The sequence below is a fragment of the Trachymyrmex cornetzi genome, unplaced genomic scaffold (assembly GCF_001594075.2).
Source record: "Trachymyrmex cornetzi isolate Tcor2-1 unplaced genomic scaffold, Tcor1.1 scaffold1583, whole genome shotgun sequence".
NCBI lineage: Eukaryota > Metazoa > Arthropoda > Insecta > Hymenoptera > Formicidae > Trachymyrmex > Trachymyrmex cornetzi.
Window position 1 is genome coordinate 1 of NW_017296183.1, and position 26,151 is coordinate 26,151.

Sequence of the window (26,151 nt, forward strand, 5' to 3'; positions counted from 1 at the left end):
GACTCAGTTTAGTCCGCTCTATCTACACAAAAGTGATTGGCAAAAAAGGTCGGGACACCCTGTGTATAAGACAGTGAGCCTACACAATATTAAGTATCGGTAACTAATATGTATACTTTAGAGTGAACGTTACATGTAAGCCAATCATTTCAAACCAGTAACCAACCAATTAATTAGAATCATTAGAAATTTCTTTAAGAATATAAAAATAGGATCCAACATTACCATCCAACAATTCCGTATCTCTTTTACAGTTGATACCGTTCTTTTGTTCTTTAATATAGATCATCTCCGTAACCAATCTCTTGTTATAATTAAGTTCGATGTCTAATATTTTGGTATTTTCCCAATCAAACATGTGATCATATTCCAATATGTGACTAGTGATAACAGAATGTCTGGATGGATCCAATTTTATATTGTTACAATGTTCTTTGATTCTCGTTCGCAATTTTCTCTTAGTTTGGCCCACATAAGAGGCATCGCAGTTTTTGCAATCAATTCTATATATTACATGGTCTGTAAAGACTGGATCCGTTTTGTCTTTTTGAACTTTAACAAATTTATTAAGTTTATTAATCGTGCGATGACCAACGAATGTTACTTGTAAAAAACATTTATTTTATTCTAGCTCAGAACATTCGACGCAAAAGTAAATAAACGCGGTGCTTATCGCACATCGGCCTATTGTTGGATTCACCCTGCATCCGATGTGCGTCGTACGACGCACTGCAACCAATCAGAAAACAGGATTCCGATGGATTTTGCTTCGTATAATCGGAATCCTGTTTTCCGAGAGCTGATTGGTGAGAAGCCGATTGTGGGGGTAAATTTTACTCCCACAACCGGCTTTTCACCAATCAGCGTTCGGTATCAGAGCGCTGTTACCCGTATGAGGATCCGAGGTTATTGTGAGGAACCCCTCATACGGGCAACAGCGCTTTACCACCGAATGTTGATTGGTGAAAAACGGGTGATAGAGGTAAATTTTATCCCCACAACCGGCTTTTCACAAATCAGCGCTCTGTGTCAAAGTGCTGTTGTCTGTATGAGAATCCGGGCTTAATGCGCCTTTACATGCGTCAAGCGTCTAGCATCGAACATTGTGAGCTTATTATTTACTAAAAACAGGTCACATGATCAAAATTGACGAATAGCAAGCTCACGATGCTCAACGCTTGACGCTGCCATGTAAAGGTACCTTTAATCTGGTAACTCTATCAGCTTTGTCGACGGATAGAGTCACGTTTCTATTTCGTATTGTATAAACGTCGGGTTTGCAACTTCCGCTTGAGGTTCTTTTCCGTGAGATTTTTGGTAAAACGATGGTAATGTAGCTTGTTTATTTTTGTAATTCTCCCGAATTCTCGCATCATACGTTTCATGCTTGCAAAATTTTCTTTGCCTTCGCTTGGGCAAATATATATCACGTTTTGATAATAAATTTCTTTTAGGATCGGCATTCTTTGCTTAAAGCTGCACTTCATCTACAAAGTGAGCCATGTGGCTGCCACTTTAATTATTTCAAAGATGTAACGAGCGTTAAGTTTTAACTTTTTAATTCTAGAAACGCGAATCGACTAAGCACGTTTGTGGTTTATTGTAAAAATCAACGAGGCGAAGAAATTATATCCTAACTAATGTCCCATGTATATTACATGATGCATATGTATTACATGATTCATATTTTACACACTATACTGTTTATAAATTCGATATTCACACTTCCGATAGCTTATATTTTACAAAAAATATTTCGATAAAGAGAAAATCGTAGAGAAGTTCTTAAAAATGCATTTTAAAGAGAAAGATAATTATTTAAATCACTCAATTTTCCAGAAAGAATTTATATATATTAATATATTATTGTATATATTATAAATACACTGTTTATATCGATATGTATCTAATTCGTTTTTGTTTATTTGCTAGACTTGCAAACGCAGAAATGGTGGACGTGCCAAGCATGGTCGTGGCCATGTAAATCCAGTCCGCTGCACCAACTGCGCTCGTTGCGTTCCCAAGGACAAAGCCATCAAGAAATTCGTCATTCGTAACATCGTCGAAGCCGCTGCTGTCAGGGACATAACGGAGGCTAGCTTCTATCAATCTTATCAGCTGCCTAAACTGTATGCTAAGCTTCACTATTGTGTCTCCTGCGCCATTCACTCTAAAGTGGTGCGGAACAGATCCAAAGCGGATCGTCGTATAAGAACGCCTCCTGTCCGTAACTTTCCAAGGGTAATTGTCTTTATAAAGATTTTGTAGTTCGTTTATTCATAAAAATCCATGAACATCTGCCAATCAATACTCTTAAGTTTTTTGCAAGCACAATGAAAGTTTTAATTATTTAAATATATATTAGTAATGAAATGTATACAACAGGATATTTTATATATTTTCAATAAATGTACATCTGAGGTTATACATGAGGTTATCACTAAGTAAATGTAAATATTTTTAAGTCATAGTTATAAAATGTGTACATATTATATGCTTTTTGTTTTCAGGATCTACGCCAGGGTCAACAGAACAGGAAATAATTTTATTATGTAAAATTCATTTCAATATAAATAAAAATTCATAAAACCAGAGCAAGGTTATATTACTTTTATTATTGTGAAAGAAAGTGTGAATAAAATACAATATTTTATCGTAAGTTAATGCAAAGTTGGATAATAAGCTATTTAGTGCTATTATATGAATAAACTCGGAATCGTCAAGTTTGTTAGAGCGAGTATAGATAAGATTTATAATACATGATGTGCACTCATACATACATACATACATACACACACACATATACACACATCAGTCAATATCCTCCTTAATCTTAAAAAGCGAAATTTTTAATCTGAATTCTACCAATGAGTTACTTATATTTCATAAAAATACTTGCATCTGACTTTAGCAAGAAGAGTTTCTAATCATTATTTAAAATTAATGTACAAGTAATTTTTCATGTACACACACACACAATAGTGTATGTGTATATACATAAATATATATAAATTGTGTGTGTGTGTGTGTGTGTGTGTGTGTGTGTGTGTGTGTGTGTGTGTGTGTGTGTGTGTGTGTGTGTGTGTGTGTGTGTGTGTGTGTGTGTGTGTGTAATATATGGAAAATCATTTGTTTGCCTCTTCCATTGCTTTTTTTAGCGTTTTCTCAAATATCTTTTTAGAGTCACAGAATCCCTGTTTTGTTTTGCCGAACGAATTTGGTCCAGCTGATGTTGGTGTCTCACGTCCGATATTTCGCATCCTCATTCTCGCTTCTGCCGGCATCTCCTCTGGTTCTTCATCATCGTCTGCGTTGAACACCGAAGCTACTGTCGGTTTTTGTACTGTCGTTGTCTTCGTAGTTGACTTCTATAACAAAGAGTTATTTTATGAGAGGCAGAATTTCACAATAAAAATTTGTGTAGAAAAACGAAGCATCAAAGTCAATGCGAATATTTTACTTACGGAGAAAGAACCTAATTTAATTTGAATTCCTTTCTTCTGTTCATTGCCAGCCTTTTTCCCAAAGCCAAACGCCAACTTCTGTTTCTTTGCATCCAACTGATCGCAATCGTCTGTACTGCTACGTTCCTCAGCTCTGAGCGGAGAACGATCCCTACCTCTATCATCCTCTCTCCTGTCCTCGGTTCTGTAGACACTTGACCCTGACAACGTCAAACACTGGCAAAGTTCAGATCAAGTTAAACAAAGTTGACTTTTTAACCGGAAATCTTTAAGCGAGTTATGTTTAATGCAGTCCTATAAATTTTAACAATTAGAAATTAGCTGTATAAAGTTATGAAGTAAAATTAAAATTATGTAATTCTGTAAAATTGTATATTATTACAATAATTATTACATATGTGAACACACACAATTATTTTGTATAAATACTTGAAAAAATTACAAAGTAAAAATCAATCGTACTTATAGTACGAAATATATTCTACACTCATCCGCGAAAAAGTGGTACACTGAAAAATTAGAAACGCCTTATCGTAGAGCGTGTGTGCTACTCCTTTATAATAGATTTTTAATCCATAACCCCGGATCTACAATAGGGTTTTAAGCCTTAAGCCATAAGAAATGGGTGAATCACGGTCGCTTATTCTTTTCGGATTCAAATGTAATTGGTCAGTTTCTTACGGCATAAGGCAAAAAACACCTATTGTAGATCCAGACTTAACGGATTGACCAAACATAATCAATTACCCCAGATCTACAATAGATTTTTAAATCTTAAGTCATAAGGAATGGATGAATCATAATCAATTATTCTCCTCTTATTCGACTGTAGTTGGTTAATTTCTTACGGCTTTAAGGCTGAAAAACACCTATTGTAGATCTGGACTTATTCTTCTTAAGGCTTACTACACCTATTATGTTTGCAGACTTATAGGCTTTCTATAAGTCCGGATCTACAATAGGTGTTTTAAGTCTTAAGCCGTACGAAATTGACCAACTACAGTCGAATGCGAGGAGAATAAGTAACTGTGATTCGTCCATTCCTTGTGTGGCTTAAGGCTTAAAAATCTACTGTAGATCCGGGGTAATAAGCTGTTACTTATAATTTTAAGTCTTAAACTGTAAGAAATTAATCAGTCAGTTAAATGTGACAAGAATAATCGATGATGAATGGTCAATTTCTTATATCTTAAAGTTTATTCTACAATGAGTCAACAATCGGTAGTCCTAAGTCTTATCAGTAAATAAATGAATGAAGTTGGCCAACAGCCAACTACAGATTACTGACTCATTGGCTGTGTTCAGCTGACTCAACACTTGAGTGAGTACTTGCTGCTGTTGATGTATTCTTTTAAATCGAAAATTCTGATCGGACGATCTAAAAGAACACACCAATAATAGCGAGCGCTCACTCAACTGTTGAGTCCACTGAATGCGCCCATTGTCAAATTCTCATTCATTCATGCAAAAAAAAAAGATTTTGTCGATTTAATAGTTTATGCATGGAAATAATATCTAATAGTGAATTCGATCACTCGTATTACGCTGAATTAATGCATATTAAAAGCTGTTTTATAAAAAATATTTCAATGCAGTGAGATACAATATAATCAACTTTGATAATGAAATGATACATATATATATTTTGATAAATAACGTGACAATATCATTAGTAAATAGTTAATCGTATAAAATATTTATATACCTTTACATTTAACTTTGCTAATTTCAGGTGTAGCAGCATTTAGTATGTACTGATCTAGCGTAGTACAAATGACCGAAATCGCTATAAGTGTCTTTCCAGGGTTGTAATGCGCGTTATCTACATTCACTGGCAACGTAATAGATAAAATGAACAAAACCTTTTCTAAAATCGTCTCCGGAATTTCTCCTGGACATTTTGTCAATATCCTGCGGATACAGCTCGAGCCAGATTTACACCACTCTCGCAGATTACACCATATACGAGGTAACCTAAAAATCGTTACTCGAAACTATCTATCTGCATTGTTGCCAACATGAAGAATAGAGATCAGGAGACCGAACTTATGGTCAAGTTCACATCGTGCACTTGATACACGTGTAAAAGTGCCTTTTCATGCTGACGCTCAACCATAAGCATTGAGCTCTGCTACACGGCACGCTTAATCGGGTTTAATAACATCCGTAGTTATGAAATTGGCTAATCACAGCTTTTCCTCGGGAGAATGGAATGATTGTGATTGGCCAGTTTCATAACTACGGATGTTATTAAACTCGATTAAGGGTGCCGTGTAAATGTAGTCATTGTTCGTTTTGTCTCTCGGGAGAGTTACTCGGGGTCGCTCCGAATGAATTCAGCGTACTTGAAATATAGGATTCACACTACGTACGACTAGAGTCCCTATAATGAGAATCTAGGCTCGTGTTCAGATTCTCACCCGGGTGTCATGTCATCCTTGTTTAACATTTGGTAAACAACAAGGATAGAGTGATACCTGGGTGGTACTCGAGTGGGATTGGTGGGAATCTGAACATAGCCTAATGTTGGATTCACCCTGTATCCGATTTTCGTCGTACGACGCTCTTCAACCAATCAGAAAACGGAATTCCGATGATATGAAGCAAAATCCATCGGAATCCATCTGATTGGTTGCAGAGCGTCGTACGACGCAAATCGGATGCAGGGTGAATCCAGCATAAGGCTGGATACCCATGAGGTGTATTTACCGCGTAACCAATCAGAAGCGATCCGCTGTTGTGGTTTCGCATTTTACTGATTATTGATTGGTTACGCGGTTACGCGATACGCGGCAAATACGCTTCATGGGACTACACCCTAAGGCGTGTTTTTCAGCACATGTTTTCATCGCAGTATTTCGCTGTGACAGATTTCCTAACCTCGATAGTCGTCTACTTTAGCGCTTAATATTTCGCTTCGCACTTTCGCACTTTTTTTTTGCCAGATTCTTTCATTTTGTGCAAAAACGCGTCGAATGAGCCTAATTCCGTCGAAATTGGAGATGAGGCAGTCTTGGATAATTACGAAGTGAGATTGTTCCTCTGGATAATTACCATAAATAATTACGCAATTACATGAATTACATAACTATTTTGAGCCAATTTGTATTTTAAACTGTATCTAATCTTATAAAAAAATCACGTAAGTACATCTTTCAAAAATAAGTATTATTTTCTATTGTTTGTATTAGACTTATTAGCATATGCTAATTGAATTTCTCTGCCATTTTAAGAAAGATAATATATTTTATAAAGATAGTAAATTTGTATTCCTTGTTTTTTATTGAAAAGGTATAAAGTTAAAAACCCAATGTCATTACGTTAATATATATTAATTTCTGTTTATAGCAAAAATGAATGTCGCTGTAATTTTTAAATCAGTATACCAAACAATTAATTCCATGGCCCCAAAAGTTTTGACGATCCCGACTGTGGAAAATGTATTATTTCATAGAATCCACTACATGTGCAACAGAGAGAAATTATATTCATCGAGCAATTTATCAAATCACAAAAGTACGAGATTTCTTTTGCAACCCATACTGCCCATATATAATTCAATATGTGGTTTAAAAGCAAAAGGTCAGTTACAGTTACGTTGTAAAGATTGTTACTTTCTATGTAAAGACGACACGTGGTATGTGTTGTGCAAAACCCATCCTAGACATAAGCAAGTCAAAATTAAAAAGAAAGAATACAAAACATGGATAGTAACATCGGCTTCTCAGAGTAAAGTACGAGGCTGGTAAATGGATATATGTAGATCTTAAATCTGGAAATAAAGTTATGTACAGCAAGTAATGTATGAGTTTATTCAGAATATGTTTCCTGAGAAAGTTTTTTAGAATACATTTTTTAAGAAAATTTTCCATAATTTGTTAATAAATTTGTTCTTTATAGCTGAACTATTATATACTCATTTTGTAGAAAACAAAGAAAATTTTTAGAAGAAACAAGTTGAACCTCGGTTAAAGCCGATATTCATAGTCAGATCTTATATTCAAGATCGTCTTAAGTATGGTTTTAAGAAGTCACGAACCAATCAGAGCGCTGCATTAGCGTCTTAAGACATTACTTAAAATATTCTTGAAATAAGAATTGATTATGAATACCGGCCTAAGAGTTAAGAATGAGTTGTGAAACTGGACCATAGTGAACTAAACTGAATCAAAAAGTCTTTTACCATTTACAAGCGACTGCGACCGATGAGCGTATAGTACTTAGTGGTAGTCCGCGCCGATATGTGCTTATTTAGCGATATTTAGAAATTAATATCTCCTAAAATATTGCAAAAATTGTAAAATGGTAAAAAACTTTCTAATTTACAAAGGAAGTGCGTGAAGTGATAATCGCTAATTGGAATGAATTATATATTATTGGAAAGGTCTTCCCGAGTAAAGTTCAGTTGTACAATACTTCGCTTGAATGGCACCTCTAGAGAGCGCTATGTGCAATAAAAGTTATTAGTTTGGTAAAACTCTTGTGTCCCTACACTCCTCTAAGTCAACTCCGATGACCTTGATATTGACGTATGTTGTCAAGGTCATGACCTTGAATGGCCTCCAACATGTTTTAGTCGTTGCTTGTTACCCGTTAAAAAGTTATTGACACACAAAATAAGTTTTATAAATGGAATAGCATATCACGAACCAACATGACTGCTCTTTTATTTTTTATTTTTTAATTTTAATTTTAATTTGTACGACTTCTGATTATAACTCGCATTGATTTTGAAGATACTTGATGTACGGTTACGGCGACTATGTGGTAAGCATTATTATGTTTTTTCAAAATTCTCCATCCATTACAATATGTCGCCACGTTAAAAATCTTTGTAATTCCTTAGCTTGAGACTGACTATCATATTTCCACTCAGCTATGCAACTGATTTTGAGAAAAATGAGATTGAGAAAAATTTTTTTTCTATCTTTAAAAAAGTTCTAAAGTAAATCGCTTTGTGGTTTTGACATCCTCAAATCAAATGTCTCAATTTGACAATAAAAAACTCTTTATTAGGAAATGAAATGCATAATCAAAAAAATATACTACATAATATGTAGTTTATTTTAATTTATTAAATTATGTTTTTTTGTATTATGCCCGCATAAAAATATACTACTAGTGTATAAGTAAATTCGACAAGTGGTGTCACTAATAATGTAATAGTGTGACACCATTATCGAATTTACTTATACAATAAAATAAATAAACGACAAAAATGTGTTAATATTTAAAAATGCAATCTTATTCACACAACTTTCATATGTATTATATACAGTTTATTTGAAGTGTAAGTATTAAACACATTTCCAAATTAATTTTTTGGGGGTACATTCTTAATGCCTAACAATTATATCTTATTATGAATTACATGTTTTAATATTTCGTTATTTATATTATAAGTTAAGAACAGTTCATTGTTAATTTAACTTATATTGCATTGAAGGACTGAAAATGTCAGTCGAAACGCCTGCATATTAATTTTTTCACAATAAATAATTTTTACACACCATTAATTGCGTTGGCTCTTTATTGGGTTCTTTCTTTGTTTTATCAGATTTGTTCTTAGAGCCGTTAAAATATCTTTATTTATATTCTATTTTGTAATGATATTCAAAGAGTGAAATTAAAATTCTACATATTTTTCTATTATTATAACATCAGTACATCAACTTTTTAAAAGTTTATTTTCTTTTCATTCTAAATATTATCTGAGATACTGTCTGAGAACAAGACTTTACGTAATTAATGTTATTTAAAAAAATCAAGCAAGAGAATTGTATATACATAAAATATGAAATTATCGATAAAGAATTCATTCGAATAAGTTAAATATATTATAAGTGCTGTTCTTAAATACAATTCATGTATTCCTTTCAAAATAGTCTGAAGAAACTGGTTACTTCTCTCTTTTAATATTTTTCATTGTCTTTTTCCCAGTGGCACGAGATAGTTTTAGCTAATGGATGCTTTAAATATCAATTTGATAATCATTACATCTAGATAGTTCTTATGAAATCTTACCATAAATTTATGCTATAGTTATAGAACGATGCCACCTTGTGCAATGTGCGATCAATTCTAGAGGAAAATATCGTACGGTATCTCGTACATTTACGGGTAAAGTACCGCTAGTCGTACACAGGCACGCATGCATACGCGTTTTGTATGAATGTGCGTACACACTCGTGCATGTGCGGGCGTGGATACGTATTTGTACCGATACAAGCGCACACGCTACACACACATGTGTGGAAAGGAAAGAGGGAACAACGGAAGAGAGTAGCTAGAAAGGAGAACAGGGCGGAGAAGGAAAGAGGAAGAAGAGCATAAAACGAGAAAAATAGAAAAAAAGAGTGAGATTCAGAGAGGAGAACGGGAAGATCAGAGGGGATGTGGACTGGGACTATGCCATGTATTCGTACACAGTGTATCCAAGAGAGATACTCAGATGATCAGTTCATAATATCGAAGAAGAAACGAAGAATGCACAAGAGAGAGCAGGGACGGATTGTCCGATATTAATGTTAAACCTTCCTACATAGACTCGAATCGTGAATGCAATTATTTATTATAATGAAAAATTAAAGAGGACGTCTTATATCATAAAAGCAGTTACGATCAGTATTGCATTTAAAATGGCATCTTTAAATTTCTCAGTATAGCCTTTCAAGTATAGCCTTTGCTATAAGTATAAAACACATCTACAAATTGAAGTAAATGTTCTATATATAATAAAAAATTAATTTAAAATAATTTATTGAAAAATAATATTTATATAACATTTAATATTTTATAATATTTTGCTAGTTTTTTTTGGCTTTTATTACCGCCTCTTCCACAAAAATACAATAAATTAAGAGTGAGCTTTTATACTTCTGACCAAAAGCTGTAGTTTAGAATTCCGCAAACAGTGTACTAATTAGTTGATTAACTGAGATATCGATAGAATCTTTCTTTTCTATGCGTTGCTTATTCCGTAAGCGATAACCTAAATCGCTGATCTCATCCGTCGCAATGCTTTGTAAGAGTGAAAAAAGCAACAGAAGTCGCAGTTAGCACCGCCCCTGTCAACAACCCTATCCCCTCCAGATAACGTTTACAAAGCCGGTCAATCATCGTTCTATCTCATTTCTTCCTTTCTTTTTCTTTCTCCTTGTTTCACTTACCTTCATGGGCCGTCACTGGTGTGCAGAAGTGGGGATCCGCACACTCTGACCCACAAGTAGGCCCTGATCTCTACCCAGTCAGTGTCCATCAAACGAGTCGAAGCAAACGATGTGGGTATGCACGGCGCAACCTTGTAAACGTCGTTGAACTCTCTCGTCAGTGAAGAGAAATAGTTTGACACACACGTGATCGGAACCGTGCAAACGGGACAGTGCACCAATCTTGGTGACTTCCTTTTCTCTCTCTTTCTCTCTTTCTTTCTCTTTTTCTTTCTTCTTTCTTGTTTTTCCCTATCAAGAAATAAACGGAGGCAGCACAGGGAGGCTGAAGATGATACTGAGAGCTGCCCCCGAGGGCATCGTCCTTCTGCTCGCGCTCATCGGGTTAGTTGGCGGGCAGGATGATGATTCTTTGGCCAGTACTTTTCTGTCAGGTAAAAATTCTCGATTGGCCGATGTCCACTTTTATCAATGTAGATTAACTTTAATCTCGGTTTAATTCTTTATTTTTTTCTAATTTTTTGAAGAAGAAAAAGATAAAAAGTAATTTAAATTGAGATTAAATCTAGGATTTATAATCATATTGTAAATCGAATGACTGAAAACTGAAGATACAAACAATGTTCTTATAAAAGTTTACTGTCTTATAAAAAACAGTTACGTTTAATAAAATTACGGTACTATTAGCTTTGCGTACGATGAGAAAAGCTTTGTTGTGATAATTATACGGATGTTTTATTAGTTTACACATCCGTAAGTATCTCTTTATTATTATTATACTTATATGAAATTGTTACTTCCATCACATTCCTAAAAAGACTTGTCATAAATATACATGATTCTCATTAAATAATTATAAATTTCAATTATATCACTTATTAGTCCGCCGAAACTTTTGCCGAAAACTAAACTGAAACACTCGGCTATATGTTAATTTCAACCGAAATCGAAACTAAAATTAAAAAATAAGAATTCTATATAAAGGCCATATGTATGGACATGCTCATATATCATTTTTTTCAAAAATATTATAATTTATTGAAACAATAATTAAATTTCGGCCGAAATTGAAAACCAAAATTTCGGTTATGTGTCAATTTTGATCAAAGAATATAAAAGTATTTCTTCTTCATAAACATCATAATTTATTTATTGAAACAATAATTACACATATTAAAATTAATATTTATGAAGGAGAACTACATGATTTCAGTCGAAACTGACACGTAATGAGTTCCGTTTTCAGTTTTGATAAAAAGTTTCGGTCGAACTTTATCACTTATATACATATACATCATCCGCTAAAAGGGGCCGGCTGAATATCTCGGAAAGCATGCATTTTTTAGAAAAATGTTTTAGACAATTTTTATACAAAAATTGTAGGGTTTAAAAAGAAATGTTATTCAGGGCACGATCCCGAACAACATTCAAGAGGTTTTAGTCGTCGGTCGAACATCTTGGGTAATATTAATAATGGCGGTACTACAACTTTTAAGTCTTATAATTTGAAAAATACTTAATGAAAATGAACTTTATTGTAGCGTTTTGAAAAGTTTTTGACATCGGCTATTAGATTCTGGAATCAAAAATAAGGTGTATCCAATTTAAAAAAATCAATGTGATCTTAACCTGACATTGATGACTTTACTGAAGGTCAAACTGATGAGATCATTAAATAGATTTTTTAAATCTTAAAATTTTTGTCTAAAACATTTTTTTTTTAAATGAATGCTTTCCGAGATATTGAGCCGGCCCGGAACTTTTATAGCAGGCACTATATAATAATATATATTACCAAACAATAATGCAACATATAACGCAAGATTCCTGGAATGATATTTGCACTATCGATACTATTTAACTACTATTTAACATACAATACTTGTGTGCGCGCGCACAAGTAGTAATTCTGTAATATCGCGTTGTTAAAATAAACTATTTGAAATGAAATGTGTGTTTAAGTCACTTTGCAGTTTTGTTAAATCGCATCGAATCGGGTTGGTTTCTTCTCTCCTGATTGTTAGTGAAGTGGCGCGATTTTTGTGTATGCGATGCACGTAATATACAATCGACAAAAAGTTACCCGGTGGCAGTAGTGGCCTCGAGAAATAGAAATTCGCGTGCGCCAGTGGCATACGCATCGTTTATAGGTAGAATCTGGAAGGATGGACTGTGTTCCACTTTTAGGAGTTGTGCAGCGCTATGCGGATGACGGTCGATTCACTGGCGGTAACAAGGCCGTTATTGCTGACATAAACTTTAAAAACTAGGAAGCGACGCGATCGTCTTCTAGGCTGGAGTTTTTACCTTTTACTGAATTTATTCATTATTCACAGAGTCGAATCTCCGGTCAGCCTGATTTTTCGCTAACGTTATTACAATAAGCAAAATTAGTCATTGTCGTTTCCACTCAGGAGGTGATACATTTTAATGTTTCCTATTGAATAACATATCAAAATTTTTTATAAACCCAATGTGTCTTGAGTTATTAAAAAGATATCTTTCTAGCTTGGAGGACTTTTAAAAGTTATTGAGTTTTATCTAAATTATTTACTGCTCTCCAGTAATACGAAGTTACGAAATATTGTAATGTATAAAGAAAGTAGAATGTCGGGCGATTGAGAACACTTAATAACTCGGTAATTAGTACGAAATAATAAAGTTCTTTATTTGGTGGGACTCTCTTTGTGTTGCACCCTTTGACTATTCATCTGAATTTTTATTCCGAAGTTAGTTATTGACATCGCTGATGATGACTTGAATGAAGTCGAAATGTTAATCATGTAAGATCTCTAAATACAGAACTTTTTTTTACTATTACGCACTAATTACCGCGTTATTAAGTGCTCTCAATCGCCCGACATTCTACTTTCTTCATTACTATTATTTCGAGAGCCCGAATTTTTACTTTATTTTATTGTAACTATGTTTAACATAAATGTAAAATGTGAGATCAGACTTTTCAAGTCACAAACATAAGTTGATTTAGTTTGAATGCGAAAAACACCATAAAAAGATCGGCCAATTTTTTAAAGTAATGGAGAGTTCCTTAAAGCATAGAGATTTCCTGATACGAAGCGGGGTGATCCCGATTGATCACGGCTCGATTGGACACCACCAATCATAGCGACCGGTGCTTAGGAGCTTTGTAATCTCAAGCGCTGTGAGTGGCTCGTGTCCAATCGAGCCGTGTCCAACTGGGTGCCACCCCTTAGGGAGTTCATTTTGCTGAGCTCTCGGGGAGCTTAAAAAGAGCTCCCTGCAAACCAAAATGAAGCTTTCAGGGAACTCTCAAAAGCGAACATAGGAATTCCCGGAGAAGTCTTTTTGAAGCTTAAATGAAGCTTACAAAAATTTATGAGCTCCCGGGAAGCTCTTGAGGAGCTCCTCGTGCTTTGTGGCTGTAATGCGAGTTTTTGTTTGAATTATAATAGATGAATTTGGAGAAACTTTATATAAAAATGTACTACAAAATATTTAAATCATATGTTCTGAAACACACCAGTAAAATCGTCCTGTTAGGTTTATCACTCCGGTATCTCAAGTTAGAATCCCGTTGATACGTTTTCGAAAATTATAAAACTGTAAAAACGATTTTTATAATAATTAATAAATAAATAATTAATAAATTATGTGAAACACACACACACGTTGCTGTGACAAATATGTAAAATACCGTTTAAAAAATACTAAATTTATTTAGTAACTTAAAGATCGATCACTTGGGGTAGGTAGGAAGGAGGGTACGTTATTGTTCTATATTGGTAATACTCAGGGTTGTGCGTTACCTCAAAAAAGTAACGCGTTACCGTTACCGTTACTTTTTGAAAAAAGTAACTCGTTACAAGTACGTTATTGTTCTATATTGGTAATACTCAGGGTTGTGCGTTACCTTAAAAAAGTAACGCGTTACCGTTACCGTTACTTTTTGAAAAAAGTAACTCGTTACCATTACTTGTTACCAATTTTTAAAAGTAATGCGTTATCGTTACCGTTACTTGAAAAGTAACAATTCGTTACTTTTTCGTTACTTCTTGTTATAAAGTAAGTTATTAGATTTTAAAATTACATTAGCTGATATTAGAGAATATGTATTAATCCTTCTACGTATTCACAAGAATCATTCTTTAGTAGCCAAATAACTGAGACATTTTCCCTAAACGTAATCTGATAAATTCTTTGATTCCACGAAGAAGAATCCCGATAATAGTGAGTTAGTTCTCCGGTCGTTAACTTGATTCTCATGTTTGTCAAGATCAAGCTCGTGATCATCCTTGACCACTTTTGTAAATGTAGTCTTGCCAGTGAAATTACGTATGCAGGAATGCGTTCGTCGATGGTGCCCTGACTACGCCTGTAAGCGATATACAGTTACAATTAACGGCGGGAACAGTGACAGTAATTTCATAAGAGGCTTCCCTATAATCTCGTTGCCACGAGCTGTGAGGTAACATTGTCCTCGATTGACATCTGGTCCGCGACTCACACATTCGAATCGATTAAATTGTCTCTCTTCGAGATTAGAAAACCTAAGCCGGGTATAACTGACTCAGAATTTGAGACAGTTACAATTTCGATTGCCTTGAATACTTGTGCCTTCGTGACTTTTACAATGAATATCTCTATCTAATACTTTTATCTATCTCTTCCTAATTCTTTTATAATTGCTAAGGTAATTGTGATAAATTTGTATGTTTATACATAAAAAATGTATTAAGAGCACTAGTTAGCTCTTCTTTTTTTTTTTTTGATTAAAAAATCTTATTAATTCAATAAACACGAGCTCTTGTTTTAATAAAGTTGTCCTGTAGAAATTTAATTTATTTCTTGTCTCCTTTAAAAAATAACTTCTAATGCTTTAAGTCTATATTATCTTTAGTATATCGAACGATTCTTTTCAATTACGATTATATGACAATTTAATTTTATCGCGAATAAACCAGTTTTAGACTTTTATCTTAACAAAAGTTTAAATTAATATAAATTTATATTATAAATAAAATAATATAAATTTAAAATATATTAATATATTAATACTGTTAAATTTGAATTAAAAAAAATTTTTTTTATGAATAAAAAATATGTTAATGAATTTAAATTATATGAATTTTATTTTATGTCTTTTTAATAGATCGAGAATGATAAGAGTGATTTATGTATATGTAGGTTTTTTAAATTCTCTAACGAGCACGGCGAAGATTGCCGACTGTCCAGGAGTATGTGTGCACACGTTGGCGACGATAATGTGCGACGACGTCCTTGAGGACGTGCTGTGTCCCACGATAAGTATGCGATGCTGTCTGCAGGATCCGATAAATGGTACCAGTTCGTCTGAAAACGCAATTGACGATGAGGAGCCGTCAACTTCGACCATGTCTACGACGATCGTCAAAACCACGACGATTTCTACGACACCTGCGACAACTACGACACTCAGCACATCGACTTCCTTCACTTCGACAAAAACTACACCGGTACGTTGAGCAGACTTAGTATTAGAGACAATAAATTAGATCATGACATGATCCTGAACAACATTCAAAGGCACCGTGGAAGCCAAGAATATCACGTTTCTTAAATTATGGTTTTAAAAACGTTTCTGTTGAGATGGTTTTTATCGATGCTTAACTGTTTTAAAACGTTTGATACGTTTAGGAAATCTATATGAAACCTATATACACATGCTACCTGAAAAATCTTTAATGAATGATAATATATATTTTTTCTTTGTATACTAGCATTATAAATTATATTTATACGTTCCTTTTATTTTTCAGGAAAGCTACAACGAGACAAGTGACAAATCATCAAGTACGTAAACATTTTGCATAAAAAATATGTATCTTTAGTATCAATAGTATAAAACGCTCGATTATTTGACAAAGCAAAACAACAAGATAACGATCAAAAACGAGCATAAATTTTATTGTAATCTAACAACTTTTATGCTCGTCTTTGGTACGATACATTTGCATCTTTTAGTATCATTATTTTAATTATTACTTACGAAAGGAGAGCACGGACTTCGGGTCACCGATTTTGAAAAAGCTTATATGTGATAAATAGCACTCTACTAGAAGAGTACTTGAGCAAAGGGACAGGAATCAACGTTTTTAGTTGTTTTCTGAAGAGAAGAGGATAGAGACTAAAGAGACTGAACTAGGCTTTGAAAAGTGTGGTCAAAAGTTACTAAAATTTTCCTTCGAGCATACGTCGAATATTTTTGGTTTATTCGTACAAATGCAACTCACACTTGTCCATAAACATATAGAGATGAGTATTAATTGTTTTCTTTTCAAAAAGAGGAGCGATATTTAATGTTATGACTAATTTTCTTGAGACGGTCACAAATGGAAACATGCGTGTTTTGCTGTACCTATTTGTCACACATTCATCTATATGTTCAAAATTACTAACCTTTTTTAGAATCCACGCATAGCATGATATTTATTAAGTATTCACTGACACTTTACGAGAAAACTATATTCTTCAACGTTTTATCCCGGACGATATAACAAAAATGTAACTGTTCCGTGATAAACGCCGTCTACTAACATGGCGACAAACATGTGCTCAATCTGCCACTGATGGAGACACGTGCACCTTATTTCACATTTTCATGAATATTTGTTAGTCAAATATCACTGAAACCATATATCAAACCATGGCTAACTAATCATTAAACGTGATAAATACCCTTTGCGAAGATAAATTACTTAAAACTTCTGATTAAGTTCATGATAAATAAAAGTCCACGAGTGGTCACAAATAGGGACATTTACCTTATGGGTAACAAAATCACTACAGTGGCCTCTTGGTCTACATTGTATACTATTAGCGAATTGAAACGATGATGATGATTTTTAGTTAAAGCTTGTTCGGGCATTTGCATGGCCGAAAGAATCGCCGATTATTGTGATGCCGTGCTGGTAATAGACACCCTATGCAAGCCTGGCTACAAGTGCTGCGTATCCAGAGATGCCTTCGGGGAGTCTCCACCACCTGAGCTCCTGGTAATCGACCGCCTGAACTCTTCTCGTATCGACGAGAAGAACAGCGGAAGTGACAGCAAGGTCTCATCCACGTTGACGACAATGCGACCAAACACATCATTATCGACGAGCGTTTCTGCAATTGCTACCGCGACGACAATGACGACGATGATAACAACGTTAACTGCTACTAGACAACCACCGACAGCAGCGACAACAACAAGACCTAAGCCAGTACCATTCAAGCCATGCAAAGGAAGATGCATGAGTGGTCTATCCGCTCTTTTCTGCGAGAATGTAGACGCGTATGCGGATTGTCCTCCCGATGATTCCGTATTGACGGTTTGCTGCATCAGTGAACCGCAAAAAGCGGTAATGAGATTTAACATTTGATTATAGTTATACTTTAACGAAAGCTATACTGTTATTCATGAATGCGTTGATTTACTCCGAAAAGATTATCTCGAAGCTATTTAGAAGTTCATTAAGCGGTATTATAATTCGGCAAGATTACTTTCTAAATTTCGTGGAGTAAAATTTCATTCAAAGAGAAAATTGAGCCAGTCTTGAAAAAAGGGTGAAAATATGGCCACTCTTGGTGAGATTTAGAGAGTAGCCTAAAGTTGTTCGCAGCAGTATAAGTAAGTATATCATTTTTTTTGAAAGGAAACGACAACGACGATTCAGCCCTCCACGAGAGCTCCTCAACCAAAGCTACCAACGTGTCCTGGTTTTTGCCTATTAACCCTTATGGCAGCCTTCTGTGAGCGACCGAATGTAATCATAACGAAGACGTCAACTTGTCAATCCAGTTACATCTGCTGCGATAATACAAAAAGCTCGTCACAGGTAATTAACTCACGATTCACAATCAGTTTTTTTATTGTCTGAGTTGATCAATCTGTAAATATAGAAAAAATTCTACGCGATAATAATGTAATATGCAAAAACAACAAAATGCAGCTTATTTATTTATAATTTTTTTTTAATAATCTTTGTAATTTTCTTGCAATGTTTCAGACTCCGAGACCAAGACCGAGACCTACTTCAAGACCGCCGACAACGATATCATTACCACCGGATCCACGTCCGGATTGTCCCGGTTCCTGTATCGTATCTTACTTGTCATTTACTTGTTTCAGTAAGTACGTGTGAACAATGCGCGCCTCACGTGAATAGTGTCTCATGTTTATTCATACGTGCGTAGGAAATGCTGAGCTGACGAATTTGTTCAAGTGCAAGAAACAGGGACACCAGTGCTGTGCACCGAAATCTCTGATAAGAGAATTCCATGGTGGAAATTCTACGGAGCCGATTCTAACCAACAGGAACGACACATTTCACGTTACTTCGCGACCTTATACCACCCCACTCACCACGTTGTGTAAGTATTTAGGAATTGAAAAATCTATATTACTTTATGAAATCATAAAACTACTGGAAATTGCGAAAATCGTCGGTTAAATTTAAGTTACAGAACGATTCAAATTCAAGTTAAAAGTCGATCTAAATTCAAGATAGAGGCAGATTCAAGCTGAGTTAAAGTCGATTAATTCAAATGTAAGCTGAAAACTAATTGAAATTCAATCCATTAATTTTCTAGATGAAACGACGACGATTACCACTACTACTAGAAGTCCAGTGTACAGTAAATATGTTTGCGGCGTGAAGGGGACTTCACGCGGTCCGATTCAGGCACGAAATTCCGAAAGAATCGCGCGCGTTGTAGGCGGTGAAGATGCAGATGCCAACGAATGGTGTTGGCAGGTCGCGTTGATAAACTCCCTCAATCAATACCTGTGTGGAGGCGCACTGATAGGAACGCAATGGGTTCTTACTGCGGCGCATTGTGTCACAAAGTAAGTAAATGTCACCTGTCTTCCGCATACGCGCGGAACGAGTCTGAAAACTGAAAAAGTAGGAAAAAGCACTCGTTTCCAGCATCGTAAGGACCGGCGACGCAATCTATGTAAGGGTGGGTGATCATGATCTCACTCGTAAATACGGAAGCCCCGGTGCTCAAACCTTGCGCGTCGCAACGACATACATCCACCACAATCATAATAGCCAGACGCTCGATAATGATATCGCTTTACTAAAGCTTCATGGTCAAGCGGAACTGAAAGACGGAGTTTGTCTAGTTTGTTTGCCCGCGCGGGGTGTTAGTCACACAGCTGGAAAAAGGTGTACAGTTACTGGTTATGGATACATGGGAGAAGGTAAGTTCTTCATACATCATTTGATATTGCGTATTTCTTTCTTCAAAGAATAAACATCGTGGTGTGTATATTATTATTGCTTACGCAACAACATGCGGCAATATTTTACAGCCGGTCCTATACCTCTTCGAGTACGTGAAGCGGAAATACCGATCGTCAGCGATGCCGAATGCATAAGGAAAGTGAACGCCGTGACCGAGAAAATCTTTATTCTACCAGCAAGTAGTTTCTGCGCTGGTGGCGAACAGGGAAATGACGCGTGTCAGGTATCACTTTTCTGTGATATTGAGGAAAATATGAATGTGTGGAGTTAGCCCCTTTTTTCGAAAATTACAATTTTGACAACTGTTCCAGATTGTTCTCAATTTGTTCTACATTATTCCAAGGCGATATTATCTTATTGCGAACGGTTCTCCAATAATAATACAATAATAATAAGAATAATATTTGGAATAACTAGAATAATCTGTAGCGAGCAGAAATTATTTGATTTTTCAAAAAAGGGGGCGTAGCAAAGAATCGTTTTTTTCGTTTTATTGGAGAACTGTTCAGAATAAGGTAATATCGCTTTGGAACAATGTAGAACAAATTGAGATCAATCTGGAACAGTTATCAAAATTGTAATTTTTTAAAAAAGGGGACTAACTTTACACACTTGGGAAATATTATCTCTATATTTCATGCCGTGTCAGGGTATAATTGTCATAACACATTGTGTAAAATTTTTCATTACAAATGTTTCATCAAACGTGAAACTAATTAATTATGTTTTTCGATGTTCAGGGCGATGGTGGAGGTCCTCTGGTATGCCAAGATGACGGTTTTTATGAGCTTGCCGGACTGGTGTCTTGGGGATTCGGTTGCGGTCGTCAAAATGTACCGGGTGTGTACGTAAAAGTCTCCTCGTACATTGGTTGGATAAATCAGATCATATCGGTGAATAACCTCTAGCTCTTATCTCTTCGATATGACGATCGAATACGTCTAAACACATACTTTTATTGATGGAACATTGTAATACTTTCACGCGCTTGATGATACATAGTGCACTATGCTACATATACGATAAAGATCTAAGAGGCAAAAAGAACATAGACACATAGAGATAAGCTCGGAATTAGCTATGAATTTAACTATATGTATTGGCATTACCAGGCGTGGTGGAAGTAATATTTATATTGACAATAAGAATTTTACTATTTGAACCGTACATTTGAAAATTTAACAATAAGAAATAGAAATAATGGCCGTAGTGGCCAAAGCTAGGTCTTTAACGCTTAAATAATTCAATCTGAATTAATTAAGCATTTTACGTAAGCAGTTTACGTCTTACGCCTGAATAATGCCGCCTTGACATGCTTTTGGAAGAAAAGGGACTGTTCTTTAAAATAAGATATTTATAAAGCAATAATGTGTTAAAGAGTTATGCCTACCTGTAAACTTAAAAAAAAATCGAATTTTGGATTTTGATATTTTCTTAAAGTACATACTTTCAAAAATATTCCCTGAAAATTTCAAATCGATTCGAAAAAAATTGACGAAGTTATGTGAATTTAAAGATATACTGGTTTGAACGTTTGAAGCAGGTATTTTACGTAAAATTGCTTTTTTTTTTAATTTTGTACAGTCCGAACTATTAATATAGTCTGTTCTACCCACACACGAAACATTTTACGGTTTTTGCCTGATACCCTGTATATGTATGCTTGCATATATACCATATTTGCAGTCATTCTAACTGCGCGCCGAATTGGTTTCCCTGACTTATAAACGCAATTAAACTGTTGTAGTAGTATCATAAATTAAATTAAATTAACAAAATTGTGATATTACTACAGTAGTTTGATTGCATTTTAAGTCCGGAAAACCAATTCGGCGCGTAGTTTGAATGACTATAAATATGGTAGGTAATTGCGAGTTAAATTGACAAGCAATTTTTAATAATTTGATGCTAAAATCAAGCATCATATTATAAAGATATAAATAAATAAAGCAAATACAAGGTCAATAGATTTAAATTTTTAGTAATTAATATCTTGTTAACTATTGCGAAAATTGCAAAATGGTAGAGGATTTTTTGAGTTTAATCCGTTCCATCTATACATGAGCTCTTCGTCAAAATTTACCGGACACCTTGTATATAGTTTGTACATTTCAACGAAAGAAGGAGAAAAAGACTAGGTCATTTTCTTTTCTTATTTACTCAATAATAATAATATGTTTAAAAACTAGGGCCGATTATTCGTTTACTCGGATTTTGATATTTGGTATATCCGTGGAATATTTTAATTAAAGTTGACAATTTCGCAAAGTATTCTATTCAAATCGGATTTAGAACCTGGATAATATCACTATCGATATTCGGATATCTGTTTAGTCAGATAGTGATATTATTCAGATTCTATATCCAAATATTTAGATAGAATATTTCGTGGACAAAGATCCGAATATCCGGATAATGGTCAACTGTAATAAAAACACGTTCATATATAAAATAAATTTTTTTGTTTTATATTTATGAATTAATTTATTTGTTATTTTTATTTATATTTTAAATTTCTCACAACTTCCTCATAGGAAACATGAGGAAGCCGTGATAATAAACATTATTAAACAATTTGAGAAAAAGTAAGGATAAGAATGTAAATTTCTTCTTTTTTCTTCTTTTTCTATTATTTTTGATTCAATACAGCATATAATAGTACACTAGATTTATCTTTTTTATGTCTGTGCAAAAGAAAAAAATAATCATGTCAGATACATGAAGCTGGTGCCAAAAGCCTTTTTCATAAAATTTATGATGTGTTTTAATTAACAGTGATATAGATGCATGATGAATTACGTTTTAACATGTGACAATTCTTTTTCAAAATTATGAATTATTTTGTTATCGCATTTCACGACTTTTGAAAGCATACGAGTTTAATTTGATATTGGCTGCGTTCAGCAGAGAAAGCAGCTTTGCAACTGTTATAAAATTCTTCAGTATGATTGGTCTTGCCCTTAGTTCCTGATTAGATCTAAATGTATAAACCAATTATATTTAACAATTTTGCAACAGTTGCAAAACTGTTTTCTCTGTTGAACGCAGCCATTACAAAAAATTTACATTCTTTCTCTGCGCTTTCATAAAATGTACCATCAAGTGCGTAAATATTGTTTCTAGATGACAAAGATATTTTTCTATTTGACACATGCTTTTTAAATAGATGAAATGAGCCTATTATTGTTGAATAATTAATAATAAGGGAAGATATATGTAGGTGTATATGTATTTATTATTTATTTTAATTAAAACGTGCAAATTACACACACACACACACACACACACACACACACACACACACAGATAAGAGCCAACTACATGAACATTGTCGGCAATTTATTTCTCCAATAGATAACGTTAATTTATCATTATAGAAATCTTTTAAAAAAATGTTTTATAAGTAGGACAATATTATAATAATAAGTTGCACGCATTAATATTAGTATTTAATTTTATTCGTGAAATTGACTTTATATTTTCTCGTTAGAATTTTCAAATTTTTTAATTTTATTTTCATTGAAGGAAAGAGGGATCTTGAATGTATGATCATCCCATGCTTTGTACATTATCGCGTTACTTATAAGTTGTCTGCTCTATACAGTGTGTCCCGAATTTAAATGACCAAATTTCATTAGAATTGGGTCCAAATGTTTAAAAGCAATATGGCTGCCATGATATGAACATGATATATGTATGTATGTATGTATGTATGTATGTATGTATGTATGTATGTATGTATGTATGTATGTATGTATGTATGTATGTATGTATGTATGTACATACATATTAGCAAAAAGATACCCTAATCATAACGACAAAATGGATACAATTTTCAGTGAAATATGTACATACATTAGACCATTTATTTGAATCAGAACAATCAAAATTGAATCAGAACAAACTAGACAATAATTGATATTAAAACAGCTGTGTATAGCTGTCAAATATTTATAAAGTGATCAAGTGATCGTGTTAAGATTCGGTGTATTGTTGGAATTGATAAATTACGCGATGATCATTGATATATTTTAAGCAATTGTAATATATTTTACGTTAATTTTTGTAATCTTTAGAGTTCACTGCACCTCGAGATTTCCGAAATTAATGTATTCTTTCGCAAGATTTCAATTTTATTTGAATAAAAATGTCCAGTATTGTAATAAATAGAACAAATGAATCGAACAAGAATTTAACGTTAATAATCACAGATTATTTCTTTCACATAAATTAATTATTGTTAAAGTTTAGACGCTTCAACCTCGATTTTTTTCTATTTCTTCGAATATTTTTTATGGTGAAGTCTCTTAAGGATGTATTTCACGTACAATCGTTGACAAAAGTGTCCCAAATTCGAAATATTCACATAACTGCGCCAAACGTATAGTAAATGTAATGATAACTTATATAAATGATAGCTAATACAATATAATTTATTTTTAAAAAGTTATTTTTCACTTTTTCAATATTTTATTAACTTTATTTATCATTTTTCAACTTTTGATAACAAAACTTTTGGTAGTGAAAATGCCCTGAATTCAACCTTAGAGCATGAAATTTCTTACTTAGTTAACACCATTATTTACCAGTGTAAAACGGAAAAAGTAATTGGAATATGGTTAAAAAAGATAAATATACATTATTTAAACAATATAAATATGTTTTTTCTTCTTAATATTAATATTAGGCCTTTTATGAAACGTGGCAACAGCGCAGCATTTAAGAGGTTGGCAGCAATGCACTTTGCAAATTAGACGATCGCGTGGATCACACAATAGGGTGAGTTGATCGCGATATCAAAAGTTACGAAAACTTATCGGTAGAAAGGTAAATTAGTTATCGAAAGTACATATCAGAAGAGATTCGCACAACAAAAATGTGGATTTTTAAGAAAAGTTCAGATTGAAGAAGAAAAAAGTAGGCCTAGAGTACAGAAGAAAATGTGAGCAAACCAGATTTTATGGATGGACATCGCATCGTTGACTTACAAACTCTCGGCAAGCTGTTGTGGTGTATCTCTTGCAAAGAAGCTCTTTCTTTGCAATATATTGAAAGTGAGGAACGTCGAGGCTTGGCTTCACAGTTATTAGTGCGATGTCATAAGTGTCTTCTGGTCAACGAAGAGGCAACAAGCAAACAACAGTCTTCAGCTGATAAACGTCGTACCCGCCTCGATATAAATTTGATAGCAGCATTAGGTATTGCACGGGGTGATCCCGATTGACCACGGCTCGATTGGACACCACCAATCACAGCGACCGGTGCTTAGGAGCTTTGTGTAGTCTCAAGTGCTGTGAGTGGCTCGTGTCCAATTGAGCCGTGTCCAACTGGGTGCCACCCGTATTGCACGTTTTTTTACCTCTAGTTGTCGATTTTACCCAATTATAGACTATTGTTATAATATTAACTGAATTTTTCCAATTGTTTTCTTTTTAGGTATTTTACATTCTGGATTAGGATGGACACATGTCCAAAAGTTATTTGCATGCATGAACATCCCATATTTTAATTTTAAGACATTTAAGATATACGAACGAGAAGTGGGATTAGTTGCAGAAAAGATAGCAGAAGAAAGCTGCAAAGAAGCCACAGCATTAGAAAGAAAATTAACTCTCGAGCAAGCTGAGATTATTAAACAGCAATTGTAAATATCATCAATATAGATTACTGTCTAATTTAGGGTGGCACCCAGCTGGACACGAGCCACTCACAGCGCTTGAGACTACAAAGCTCCTAAGCACTGGTCGCTGTGATTGGTAGTGTCCAATCGAGCCGTGATCAATCGGGATCACCCCCTAATTTACAATCAATCCTATACAAATTTTATCCTATACAAATTATATACACAGGGTGGCACCCAGTTGGACACGGCTCAATTGGACACGAGCCACTCACAGCGCTTGAGACTACAAAGCTCCTAAGCACCGGTCGCTGTGATTGGTGGTGTCCAATCAAGACGTGGTCAATCGGGATCACCCTGACTGCGTTGTGCTGCAAGTCTAAAATTGTTATATGCAGCACATTTTTACTTGGCTCGAATGTGGAAGTGTCAAACGGCACTTAGGAAGCGTCATTCCTCTCATCGCCCGCGCACAAATATAAAAATAGACTGAATCATTATGTAAACCAGCAATATATTATCAGTTGGAAACGCCATAATAATAATATATTTTTCTATACAGGGTGTCTCAGAAAATGTTACTGATAGCGTTTTCGATTGGGGTGCACTGGCTGCACTCAGTGTCAAGAGCGTGTTCGATTGGC

At 34.4% G+C, this 26,151-nt stretch overlaps 3 protein-coding genes and 1 pseudogene across 3 annotated transcripts; 3 read left to right on the plus strand and 1 right to left on the minus strand.

Annotated features, from left to right (window-relative positions):
* The first annotated feature begins 1,233 nt into the window (after window positions 1-1,233).
* On the plus strand, window positions 1,234-2,592 carry RpS26 (ribosomal protein S26). Its single transcript, XM_018503513.1, has 3 exons — window positions 1,234-1,328; window positions 1,933-2,241; window positions 2,511-2,592. The coding sequence occupies exons 1-3, from the start codon at window positions 1,326-1,328 to the stop codon at window positions 2,541-2,543; spliced, it is 345 nt and encodes a 114-aa protein (XP_018359015.1). The 5' UTR covers window positions 1,234-1,325; the 3' UTR covers window positions 2,544-2,592.
* Window positions 2,593-3,056: 464 nt separating this feature from the next.
* Window positions 3,057-5,473, minus strand: LOC108758518 (PEST proteolytic signal-containing nuclear protein). The gene is made up of 3 exons (XM_018503515.1): window positions 5,327-5,473; window positions 3,465-3,664; window positions 3,057-3,368 (listed from the first exon to the last, which is right to left on the minus strand). Exons 1-3 carry the CDS (start codon window positions 5,361-5,363, stop codon window positions 3,126-3,128), a joined length of 480 nt encoding a protein of 159 aa, XP_018359017.1. The 5' UTR covers window positions 5,364-5,473; the 3' UTR covers window positions 3,057-3,125.
* Window positions 5,474-10,706: 5,233 nt separating this feature from the next.
* mas (trypsin-like serine protease domain-containing protein masquerade) lies at window positions 10,707-21,048 on the plus strand. The gene is made up of 11 exons (XM_018503512.1): window positions 10,707-11,067; window positions 15,800-16,107; window positions 16,411-16,444; window positions 17,501-17,997; window positions 18,292-18,474; window positions 18,646-18,766; window positions 18,833-19,009; window positions 19,229-19,484; window positions 19,567-19,844; window positions 19,956-20,110; window positions 20,628-21,048. The coding sequence occupies exons 1-11, from the start codon at window positions 10,965-10,967 to the stop codon at window positions 20,793-20,795; spliced, it is 2,280 nt and encodes a 759-aa protein (XP_018359014.1). The 5' UTR covers window positions 10,707-10,964; the 3' UTR covers window positions 20,796-21,048.
* A 2,524-nt stretch (window positions 21,049-23,572) lies between these two features.
* Window positions 23,573-25,535, plus strand: LOC108758513 (uncharacterized; annotated as a pseudogene).
* Window positions 25,536-26,151: the final 616 nt, after the last annotated feature.